Below are 13344 nucleotides of genomic sequence, written 5' to 3'. Positions count from 1 at the left end.
GCAATGTAAGCACAGAGATGGAAATCCTAAGAAAGAACCAAAAAGAAATGCTAGAGATAAAAAACACTAACAGAAATGAAGAATGTCTTTGATGGGCTTATTAACAGACAGGATATGGCTGAGGAAAAATATCTCTGAGCCTGAGGATCTAATAGAAATCTCCCAAACTGAAAAGCAAAGAGAGCAAAGACTGAAAAAAAAAATAGAAGAGAACACCTAAAGACCGTGGAACAACCACAAAAGGCGTAATATAATGGGAATACCAGAAGGAGAAGAAAAGGGAACAGAAAAAATAATAGAATTTTCCCAAATTAATGTCAGAGATATATACCCCCCCATGCGTATATATATCTCCTACACCTAGTCATATTATTTTCAAACTACAGAAAATCAAAGATAAACAAAAAGTCCTGAAAGAAGCAAGAGGAAAAGGTATATTACCTACAGAGAACAAAGATAAGAATTATATCCAACTTCTCAAAAACCATGCAAGAAGAGAAGGTAGTAAAATATTTAAAGTGTTGAGATTAAAAAACCCCCACCAACCTAGAGTTCCCTACTCTGCAAATTATCCCTCAAAGTAAGGAGAGGGGCTGGCCCAGTGGCACAGTGGTTAAGTTTGCACGTTCCGATTCAGCAGCCCGGGGTTCACTGGTTTGGATCCCAGGTGCGGACATGGCACCGCTTGGCACACCATGCTGTGTGGTAGGCATCTCACATATAAAGTAGAGGAAGATGGGCATGGATGTCAGCTCAGGGCCAGTCTTCCTCAGCAAAATGAGAAGGATTGGCAGCGGTTAGCTCAGGGCTAATCGTCCTCAAAAAAAAAGGGAGAAATAAAGACTTTCTCAAATAAAAATTGAGGGAATTTGTTGCCAAATTGTAGATCTGCCTTGGAAAGAAATATTAAAGGAAGTTCTTTAGAGACAAGGAAAACAATACAGATCAGAAACTCAGATCTGCATATAAAAAGAAACAGCAACGGAGAAGGAATAAGCTAAGGTAAAATTAAAAATGTTTTATTCTTAAATGATCTAACAGATCACAGCTTGTTCAAAATCATAAGAGCAAAATGGTATTCTACTATGTATGCATACACATGTATCTTATGAGTATATACATGCTTATATAGATATGTAAATGAAATGAATGACAGTAATGACACAAGGGACAGGAGGGAAGAATTAAGATTATTTTGTTATAAGGTACTCACACTACCCATGAAGTGGTTTACTGTTATAGTAAAGTATATAGTCTTATAGTGAAGTGTACAGAGAAGTACTAGTGTTATCTGAAAATGGTTTAGTTCTAAACGTATACTGCAAATTCTAAGGTGCTGTAGATTGAACGTCTGTGTCATTCCAAAGATCACACATTGAAAATCTAATGCACAAGGTGATATTAGGAGGTGGGGCCTTTGGGAGGTGATTAGGTCAAGAGGACAGAGCCCTCATGAATGGGATTAGTGCCTTTATAAAAGAGGCCCTAGAAAGATCCCTCACCCCTTCTACCAGGTAAGGACACAGCAACAAGTTAGCAGTCTGCAACCTGAAAGAGGGCCTTGACTAGACACAGAAGACGACTATGTGGGCACCTTCATTTCAGACTGCCAGCCTCCAGAACTGGAAGAAATAAATGTCTGTTGTTTATATGCCACCCAGTCTGTGGTATTTCGTTAGAGCAGTCCAAATGGACAAATACATAGGGGGACCATTAAAGAAGGATAACTGATTTGCTAAGAAAGGAAGGAAAATGGAATCATATAAAATGCTCAACTAAAATCACAAAAGGCAAAAAATAGTGGAAGACAAAAATAGGAACAAAGAACAAGGGCAACAAATAGAAAACAGTAACAAATACGGTAAATATTAATCCCACTCTATCAATAATCACTTTGAATATTAATAGTCTAAATACACCAATTAAAAGAGATCACCAGAGTGGATCAAAAAAGACAACCCAATTAGTTGGTGTCTACAAGAAATCCACTTTAAATATAAGATACATACAGAATAAAAGTAAATAGATGGAGAAAAATATACCATGCTAACAATAATCGAAAGGAAGCAAGAGTAGCTGTATCAATTCCAGACAGAGCAGACTTCCAAGCAACGAAAGTTATCAGGGATAAAGAATGACATCGCATAATGATAAAAGGGTCAACTATCCAAAAAGACATAATCCTTAACACACATGCAACTAACAACGGGAGTGTCAAACTATGTAAAGCAAAAACTGATAGAACTCCAAGCAGAAAGAGATGAATCCACTATCACAGCTGGAGACTTCAACACCCCTCTATCAGAAATGACAGATTGAGCAGGCAGAAAATCAGTAAGGACATAAGTGAACTCAACAATACCATCAATTAAATGGGTATAATAGATATCTATAGACCACTTTGTCCAACAACTACAGAATATACATTCTTCTCAAGTTCACATGGAACATTCACTAATACAGACCACATTGTGGACCATAAACTACATCTTAAAAAATTTTAAAAAGTAGAAATCACACACAGTCTGCTCTCAGGCCACAATGGAATTAAACTAGGAATCAATAACAAAAAGATAACACGAAAATCCCCAAATACTTGGAAATTAAACAACACACTTCTAAATAAACACAGGGGTCAAAGAAGAAATCTCAAGAGAAATTTTAAAATATTTTGAACTAAATGAAAATGAATACACAACTTATCAAAATTTGTGCAATGCAATGAAAGCAGTGCTTCGAGGGAAATTTATAGCATTGAATGCATTTACCAGAAAAGAAGATCTAAAACCAATTATGTAAGTTTCCACATTAGGAAACTAGAAAAACAAAAGCAAATTAAATCCAAAGTAAACAGAAGAAATAAAAACTAGAGCAGAAATCAAAGAAATTGAAAACAGGAAATAGAGAAAAATCAGTGAAACAAAAAGCTGGTTATTTGAAAAGATCAATAAAATTGACAAGCCTCTAGCCAGGCTAATTAATAAAAAAGAGACAGGACAGAAATTACTAATATCAGAAATAAAAGAGCTGATATCACAAGTCCTACAGACATTAAAAGAATAATAAAGGAATACTATGAACAACTCTATGCCCACAAATGTAATAACCTAGAAGAAATGGACCAATTCCTTGGAAGACACAAGCTGCCCAAAATCACACATTTCAACAATATGAGCAGGCCAAAGAAAGTGAATCAATAATTAATAACCTTCCAAAACAGAAAGCACCAGGCCAAGATGGGCTCACTGGTAAATTCTACTAAACATTTAAGGAAAAATTATATTCTCCACAATCTCTACAATCTCTTTCAGAGGACAAAAGCAGAGGGAATACTTCCTAACTCATTCTTTGAGACCAGTATTACTCTAAATACAAACCCAGATAAAGACATTACAAGAAATGAAAACTACACATCATCTCTCATTAACACAGATGCATAAATCCTCAAAAAAAATTAGCAAATCAAACTCAACAATGCATAAAAACAACTATATACCATGATCAAGTGGGATTTACCCCAGGTATGCATGGTTGGTTCAACATTTGAAAATCAATTAATGTGATCCCTCAAATCAACAGGCTAAAACAGAAAAACTACACAATCACATCAGTAGATGTAGAAAATGCAGTTGATAAAATCCAACACTCATTCATGATAAAAACTCTCACTAACCTAGGAATAGAAGGAAACTTCCTCAACTTGATAAAGAATATCAACAAAATACCTACAATTAACATCATACTTAATGGTGAGAAACTTGAAGCTTTCCCACTAAAACCAGGTACAAGGCAAGGATGTTCCCTCTCACTATTCCTTTTCAACACTGTACTGGAAGTTCTGCCTAACGCAATTAGACAAGAAAAGGAATAAAAAGCATACAGACTGAAAAGTAAAAAATAAACCTTTGTTTGCAGATGACATTATCATCTATGTAGAAAATCCAAAAGAACAGACCAAAAAAACTGGAATAAGTGATTATAGCAAGCTTGCAGGACACAAGATTAATATATTAAAGTCAATTGCTTTCCTACATACCAGCAATGAAAAAGCAGAATTTGAAATTAAAATCACATTATCATTTACGTTAGCATCCAAAAAAATACTTAAGTATAAATCTAACAAAGTTCATACAAGGTTGATATGAGGAACACTACAAAATTCTGATGAGCAAAATCAAAGAACTAAATAGATGGACAGACAGCGCATGCTCCTGGGTTAGGAAGACTCAATACTGTCAAGATGTCAGTTCCTAAACCTGATCTATAGGTTCAACACAATCCCAGTCAAAATCCTAGCAAGTTACGGTGTGGATATTGGCAAAGTGATCCTAAAGTTTATATGGAGAAACAAAAGATCCAGAATAGCCAACACAATAGAGAACAAAGTTGGAGGATTGACACTATCTGACTTCAAGACTTAACATAAAACTACAGCAGTAATCAAGACAGTGTGGAACTGGCAAAAGAACAGACAAATAGATCAATGGAACAGAATAGAGCACCCAGAAATAGACCTGCAAAAATACAGTCAACTGATCTTTGACAAAGGTGCAAAGGCAATTCAATGGAGCAAAGATAAGTCTTTTCAACAAATGGTGCTGGAACAACTGAACATCTACAGGCAAAAACATGAATCTAGACAAAGATCGCATACTCTTCCCAAAAAGTAACTCAAAACGTATCTTAGACCTAAATGTAAATCACAAAACCATAAAACTCCTAGAAGATAACATAGGAGAAAATCTAAATGACCTTGGGTTGTGGCAATGGCTTATTAGATACAACATCAAAGGCATGATTCATGAAAGATATAATCAATAAGCTAGTCTTCATTAAAATTAAAGAATTCAGGGGCAGCCCCATGGCTAAGTAGTTAAGTTCATGTGCTCCACTTCAGCGGCCCCGGGTTCACCAGCTCGGGGCATGGACATAGCGCCCCTCATCAGGCCATGCTGTGGCAGCATCCCACACAGAACCAGAAGGACTTACAACTAGGATATACAACTATGTACTGGGGCTTTGGGGAGAAAAAAAAAGAAGAAGATTGGCAACAGATATGAGCTCAGGGCCAATCCTCCTCACACACTCACACACACACACACACCCCAATCTTACACACACACACACACAAAGCATTGGCTCTGGAGCCAAAAAAATAATAAAAAATTAAGAAATTCTGCTAGGCAAAGGCCAATGTCAAGAGAATGAGAAGACAGGTCACAGATCATGTGAAAATATTTGCAAAAGACACATGTGATAAAGGACTGTTATCTCAACCATACAAAGAACTCTTAAAACTCAACAATAAGAAAACCTGATTAAAAAATGAGCCAAAGACCTTAACAGACATCTCACCAAATTAGACACACAGATGGCAAATGAGCATATGAAAAGATGCTCCACATCACATCATGTGCATATGAGAAATGAATATGAGAGCAACAATGAGATACTACTACACACCAATTAGAGCGGACAAATCTGGAACACTGACAATGACAAATGCTGATTAGTATGTGGAACAGTAACTCTCACTGATTGCTGGTGGGAATTCAAAATAGTACAAGCACTTTGGAAGACAGTTTGGCAGTTTCTTACAAAACTAAATGTACTCTTACCATATGATCCAGCAACTGCACTGCTCAGTATTTACCCAAAGGTTGAAAATTTATGTCTACACAAAAATCTGCATATGGATGTTTAGAGCAGCTTTACTCATAACTGCCCAAACTTGGAAGCAACCAAGATGTCTTTCAGTAGGTTAATGGACAAATAAACAGTGGTACATCCAGACAATGGAATATTTTTCAGTGCTAAAAAGGAAGGAGCCATGAAAAGACATGGAGGAACCTTAAATGAATACTACTAAATGACAGAAGCCAATCTGAAAAGGCTACACGCTGTATGATTCCAACTGTATGACGTTCTGGAAAAGGCAAAACTATGGAGACGGTAAAAAGACCAGGGGTGGGGAGTGGGTGGAAGGGTGAATAGGCAAGGCAGAGAGGATTTTTACGGCATGTAAACTATTCTGCATGCTACTATAATGGTGGATACTTGTCATTATACATTTGTCCAAACGCACAGACTGTCCAACACCAAGAGTGAACTCCAATGTAAACTACAGACTTTGGGTGATTATGATGTGTGAATGCAGGCTCATTAATTTTAACAAATGTACCACTCTCATGGGGGATACTGATAATGGGGGAGACTATGCATGTTTAGGGGCAGGAGGTATATAGGAAATCTCTGTATCTTCCTTTCAATTTTTCTCTGAACCGAAAACTACTCTAAAAAGCGTCTTTAAAAAAACTATATAAAAACAATAACACATTGTGATGACGTGGAGTTTAATCAGGGAAAGCAAGGCTGGTTAACCTTTTGAAAATCAACCAGTACAATTCACCATATTAACAGACTAAAGAAAAAATCACTATGGTCATCTCAACAGAAGCAGAAAAATCACCTGACAAAATTCATTAGCCATTCATGATAAAAAACAAACACACTTTCTTCAAACAAGGAATAGAATACCCTCAATTTGACAAGGGGAATTTACAAAACATCTATAGCTGCCAACATACTTCATCTTCAAAGTCTAAATGATTTCCTCTATGATCCAAAACAAGGAAGAACATTTGCCCTTGCCACTTGTATTCAACTTCACACTGGAGGTCCTAGCCAATATAACAAGGCAAGAAAAAAAAGAAAAGGTATATACATTGGAAAGGAAAAAATAAAACTGCCTCCATTCACACATAATTTTCTACATTAAAAATCCCAAAGAACTTACAAAATGCTCCTAGAACTGTGAGTGAGTTTAATAAGGTCAGAGGATGCAAGGTGAATATACATGTATCAATCATACTCCTGCATACTAGAAATAAATAACTGGAAACTGAAATTAAACAAACAAAAAAGAAATACTTAGGTATAAATCTAACAAAATATATATTAGATCCCAAATGATGAAAATTAGAAAACACTGATGAAAAAACTCAAAGACCTAAATAAATGGTAAGATAAACTGGGCTCAGATTAGAAGACTCAATATTGTTAAGATCTCAGTGCTTTCCAAACTGATCTATAGATTCAACGAAATTCCAATCACAATCCCATTGGGAATGTGGGGAGAAAGACCAGCTGCTTCTTTAATTTATATGGAAAGGCAAAGGAAATAGAATAGTCCAAAGAATTCTGAAAAAGAACAAAGTCAGAAGACTCATACTACCTGATGTCAAGACTAACTTTTAAAGAGACAGTAATCAAAATACAGTGGTTTAGGGGCGGAGCCAGTGGCACAGCAGTTAAGTTCGTACGTTCCGCTTCTCAGCGGCCCAGGGTTCACTTGTTTGGATCCCGGGTGAGGACATGGCATCGCTTGGCACGCCATGCTGCGGTAGGCGTCCCACATATAAAGTAGAGGAAGATGGGCACGGATGTTAGCTCAGGGCCAGGCTTCCTCAGCAAAAAGAGAAGATTGGCAGTAGTGAGCTCAGGGCTAATCTTCCTCAAAAGGAAAAAAAAAAAAAACGGTGCTTTAGGCAAAAGTATGAACACATAAATGGAACAAAACAGAATTCAGAAAGACTTACACAAATATGGTAAAGGGATTTTTGATAAAATTGCCAAAGCAAATCAATATAGAATAGATAATCTTTTTAACAAACAGCTCTGAAATAACTAGATATCCATATTTAAAAAAAATAAACTTTAAACCAGAATTGAACTATATATCAAAATTAACTTAAAAAGTGCACAGAAAAAGGAAATTGATAAATTGAGCCTCACCAAAATTAAGAATTTCTGCTCTTTGAAAGACACCATGAAAACAATGAAAAGACAGACCACAGACTTGAAGAAAATATCTGCTAATCAGATATCAGATAAATCATTCATATCCAGAATACGTAAGGAATTTTCAAAACTTAATAAGAAAACCACCAAAATTAAAAATGGGCAAAACATTTGAACAGACACTTTAAGGAAGAAAATACACAAATGGCAAATAAGCACATGAAAAAGTCTTTAACGTCATTTGTTATTAGGGAATGCAAACTAAAACCATAATGATAAACCACTACACACATATTAGTATGGCTAAAATAAAAAAACTGGTAACACCAAGTACTGACAAGAATGCAGAACAATTAGAACTTACTTTCTTTGCTGGTGAGAATGAAAAATGGTACAGCCATCTTGGAAATCAGTTTGGCAACTTCTAAGTCAAACGTACGCTTACCATATGACTCAGCAACTCCACTGCTAGATATTTACATAAGCAAATAAGAACTTATAGTCACACAAAAAACCTTAATAGAATGCTTACAGCTACTTTATCAACAAAATCTGTAAATGACCCTCAACCGGTGAATGGATAAACTGTGGTACATCCAAGCAATGGACTACTATGCAATAGAGAGAGAGAAGCTACTAATACACACAACAATATGAATGAATCTCAAATGAATTATATGAAGTAAAAGAATCCAGACTCAAAAGGCTATACGCTGTATGATTCACTTTATACGACATTCTGGAAAGGCAGAACTCTGAAGACAGAAAAAACAGAGGTTGCCAAGGATTAGGACAGCAGAATTTTTTAAGGTGGTAACTGTTCTGTAGCAGTTACACAACTACATGATTTGTCAAAACTCACAGAACTGTATACTACAAAGCATGAATTCTATGTAAATTATATCAACTAAACAAATGACAAAAATGAATATAGAAAAAATAATATGGAAAGAAAACAAAGACAACATAAGATGAAGGTAACTGGTGTCCTTAAAATACAGAATCCTCTAAATAAAACACACAAAACAGAACATTCAAAGACATAATATAAGAAAAGCTTCCTTAGATGAAGAAATGAATTTGTATTTTCAAAAGAACACTATTTTCCAGAAGAAAGAAAAAGTGACAAAAGATTTAGTCAGACATATTTGGTCAGTTAACTTCAAAGATATGTAAAAACTCTTCAGATACCCAGGCAGAAGAAAAAAGTCAATTGCACATGTGAGGAGATGTGCTGGGAGGGGTTAGGTGGAAGACAGAATACAATCCACAGAAACACAAAGTTCTGAAGGAAATGGGTATACTATTACAGCAGTCCACAATGTCTCTCAAGAATACAAGACATTTTTAAATGTGAAAGAATTCAGGGATTTCAGCATCCATCAGTCCTTTTTGAAAAATCTATTAGATGACAAAATTTGGTCAATTAGGAGATGACATTAAGATAAAAATCCTGGAGAAGCCATGATAAAAAGGAATGCTTAGAGGTTTGAATCCACTCAAGCGCAGAGCAGTGGTTCTCAAACTGTAGCCTGCATCAGAATCACCTGAAGAGTTTATTAACACACAATGCTGGGCCCTAGTCAGTGGTCTCTGGTATGCTGATGTTACTGGGTCCAGGGGAACACACTTTAAGAATGATTAGTTTAGTTCTAAGACTAAACAACCGTGGGAATTATGGTATAAAACATAATGGCCACATATTAAAAAATAATACAAAGCGATTCTAGTTTAAGATGGCGGACTGAACAAACTATATGAACTTACCCATGCTCCCCTCAGAAATACCAATAAACTGAAAAAGAACGGGATTTTTTAAAGAAGCAACTAATTTAGAAGGTCAAAAAAAACCAGGAGAATAAATCCGGAAAAAATATAATAACTCACTCAACAGGCCTAGAAAATTGAATTACAAACCATCAAAGGAAAAACTCAAGAAGTAATAAAATTTACAGCAGAATCCCCAAATGGATCAGGAATTGGTGGCACCAGGTGCCTCCATAAGTAAGGCTGAAGGTAGATGTGAAAACAGGATTGGCCGAATGTCTCTTTAAAGTGCAGTTAAGACTCCCAGATTTCATTCCACTTCTGGATAAACCCTGGCGCTACTGTAATTTGGGCTGAATAATCCTCTGCTGTCGGGGGCTGTCCTGTGCATTGTAGAATGTTTAGCAGTATCCCTGGACTCTACCCACTAGATGCTATTAGCACCCCTTTCCTCAAGTGGTGACAATTAAAAATGTCTGCAGACATTGTCAAACACCCCTTCAAGGGCAAAAACAGTGAGAACCACTGCTGTAGAAACGTCTCCTTAGAGGAATCGTTTTAGGTAACTCCTGATGAAAAAAAATCTTCACTCAACATTCAACAATTCCTTTACTTTTTTTGTTAAATTCAGAAAAAATTAGATTTAATGGTTTAAAAATACATGGTTAGCATGATATCATTCCTAAAAAAAGTATTTTTGTCTATTCATTTACCCATTTCTATGTATGCACTCAGAGAAAAGGAATGTTAGCGGTGGTGGAATTTTTTTGTGACATTTTAACTTTGTACTCTGAATGCTCGACTACTCACAGCAACTACGAATCGCGTACAAAAACAAGTCATTGTACTAAAAAATAAAAAATCTAGCAGAGGCTGACACAAAATAGACAGTAATTACCAGCTCTTTCTTTTTAACTACTTAACTATATTAAATATCTCGGGGGCAAAAAATGATAGCTATTGTATACAAGGTCCAATCATTTAAAAATCAGTTCTAGTCACTAACACCATTGTTGAGGCTGGGGTGAAGAAAAGCACTTAAGTAAGCATAAATTGCTGGTACTGTGGTAGTTATGGGATTAAGTGGGAGGTCCACAGATGTTTATGATAGTATTTAAAGCAATTGCAAATCAAAGAGACAGCCATTCGTGAACCAAAGATTAGGATCAATCTAATTCTAGGCTACTTAGCAAAAGATAATTCAAAATGAAATAAAACATTTAACACTCCAATCTCTACACAGTAGCAGTATATGCAATTTTTCTTTTATACTTTTTCCATAGTTCAGAAATTTTCTACAGTTGTTTTACAAATTAGAAAAAACTTCTACAAAAATTGACGAAGCCTGAACAAACTTAAGCAAAAAATGTGGTTTGTTTTAATTCTGGCTTAACTGATCTAATTCAATAACTTGAATACTTCTGAAACTTTGAATAAATTTTAATTTGTCAAAACCTCTAAGTAAATGAGCATATTGACTGTTAAGACTGGAACAAATGGATTTGTGTATCTCAAGGCAAATTCCCTTTCAAGTGCTATAGAACTACACTAAAATTGAACAATTCAGGAACAGAGAGACAGAGGCACCAGGAAGGAAAAGGAAAAAGATGACCAGAACTGCATCCCATAGAATGAATTCCTAGACTGGCTACAATAATCTAGAATTGTGAAGAACAACTTAGGCCAATCAGCTTCTCTACCTGGCCAAGAAATCTAATCATTGGAAGAAAGGAAACTGCCTCCTTGTTACTATCTTTCCAATATACCTGGATATTAACAATGACTGAAAGGCAGTCAATTTTATTACAGTTTTCTAGTCAATGAAGGTGAAGAACTAAGTAAGGAAAAGCACTAATAGGAATATAATTTTCCCTACATTGCTCACTAAAGCTATTTTCTTTCTGACTTAAAACAGATAAAGAAAAAAATCCTTAAAACTTTTCTTTTTTACTATAATTGTCCTTGAAGCAAAAAAGGTTGCCCATCACTGATTTGAAAATGAGACCAAAATGGAAAACACGTATTCCTCCTTTTAAATCTTTACTATGTACAAAGAACATGACCACTCGCAAAGCGGAGAAAATCTGACTTTACAAATCGAATTACACCACATCTTCCCCAAAAAAGAATGAAAACAATCTCAAAATAATCATTTATTATTTTGTAATATATTTTACTTATGTTAAATATGCCTCCTTTATATATAAAACAGTCAAGACTCTCAAATAGATTTTCTAATTTCTAATTGAGATAAAAAATATACCAGGTTTCCAAGCCCAACGACAAGAAGGATAATCAAGAAAATTACCTGGATTGGAGTAACAACCTCCACTTTATTAAAAATTAACATTTACCATTCAAGCCACATCTAGAACTTTTATTTATTTTTTTTTAGGAAGATTAGCCCTGAGCTAACATCTGTCACCAAGCCTCCTCTTTTTCGCTGAGGAAGATTGACTCTGAGCTAATATACGTGCCTATCTTCCTCTACTTTATACGTGGGATGCTTGCCACAGCATGGCTTGATAAGCGGTGTGTAGGTCTGCATCCGGGATCTGAACCAGTGAACCCCGGCCACTGAAGCCCAACTGAGAACTTAAACCGCTGCGCCACCAGGCCAGCCGGAAGAACTTTTTGAAAAGAGGCCAGGTATGTAAACTAATGAAAATGCTGGCTAATGTATATAATGGAGTCAGACAAGCAATTGTTAGAGGGGGAATTCAGAAAACATGGATCAAAGAAATACGATTTGAACACAAAATTCTCGCCCTAAATTACAAATATCTACGTTAATCTTGATGTCAATCTCTTTTGGGGGGGGGAGAGTGATTTTCTTAAAATGAAGTTTATTTGTACCACTTAAACCGAGAAAACTTGACACTACGATGAAAAATGGCTTCACTCTAACGCTATCTAATCAAAATGCAACGGACACCTAAACATGAAATTTCAAATTACACAAGCATGCTTTATATCAAAAGACAAGATATTTCATACCACGGAACTGACCAGCTTTTCCAGATACATAAATTATTACTTGGGAAGTAATTTCCTCATACCATTAAGGTCGAGGACCCAGTCGCAGAGCTAGGACTATTTATTTCAAAACGGTACTTTTACATCCATATTACTGCCAGGCTGTCCCAAATAGCGGGCACTTCTCGATTGTAGTCTGCGCGACAGAACAAAGAGGCCGACATGCCTCCAGGGATGAGAGTGCTGCAATCTGAGGTCGATGCGAGGAGAAGGGGTCCTCCACAGAAGAAAGGGGACTAAGACCTCTGTAGAGATGGCCTAGGCAGATACAAGAAAAAAACAACAAAAAAGGGCCTGGCAGAATGGGGAGCAGCTTTCACGAAAGACGGGTGGGGAGGCAGACCAGCTCTCTTCTTCACTTCTCCGAGCCAGGTCATCTTCCCATTTACACTGCTCCTCACGGCCACCCCGGTCAGCTGTTTACAAAACCCAGGACTCCGAAGCTGAGTCAGAGTGACCACAAGAGACAGGGAGAAAATGGGGAAGGAAGACACTCCCCGTTGGGTGGGGTACCACGTTCCCGGGGGTCTCACCCAGCCCCACTCGCGTCCCTTTCCCTTCTGCTCCCACGCTAGCACCCCTAATGCCGCCAAAGAACCACCTTACCCAGCTCGCCATGGAGCACAGCCCCAGGACGCTCCCCATCTCCACAACGTCGCAGAAGCTGCGGACGCCAACAAGATGGAGACAGCTCCTCTCTTGCCTTTCGGGGCTTATTTACTATCTGCGAGCCACTTCCGG

At 36.7% G+C, this 13344-nt stretch overlaps 1 protein-coding gene across 1 annotated transcript in view; it reads right to left on the bottom strand.

Moving 5' to 3' along the window:
- SERINC1 (serine incorporator 1) overlaps positions 1-13344 on the bottom strand; it is a 37920-nt gene extending 24576 nt beyond the window's left edge. The window contains exon 1 of the mRNA XM_046675767.1: positions 13210-13344. Within this exon, the coding sequence (XP_046531723.1) occupies positions 13210-13248 (39 nt within the window). The 5' untranslated portion in view covers positions 13249-13344. The remainder of the gene's footprint in view (positions 1-13209) is intronic.

This window comes from Equus quagga, chromosome 11, assembly GCF_021613505.1.
Source record: "Equus quagga isolate Etosha38 chromosome 11, UCLA_HA_Equagga_1.0, whole genome shotgun sequence".
NCBI classification, from domain to species: domain Eukaryota; kingdom Metazoa; phylum Chordata; class Mammalia; order Perissodactyla; family Equidae; genus Equus; species Equus quagga.
This window is presented reverse-complemented; position numbering and strand designations above follow the sequence as displayed.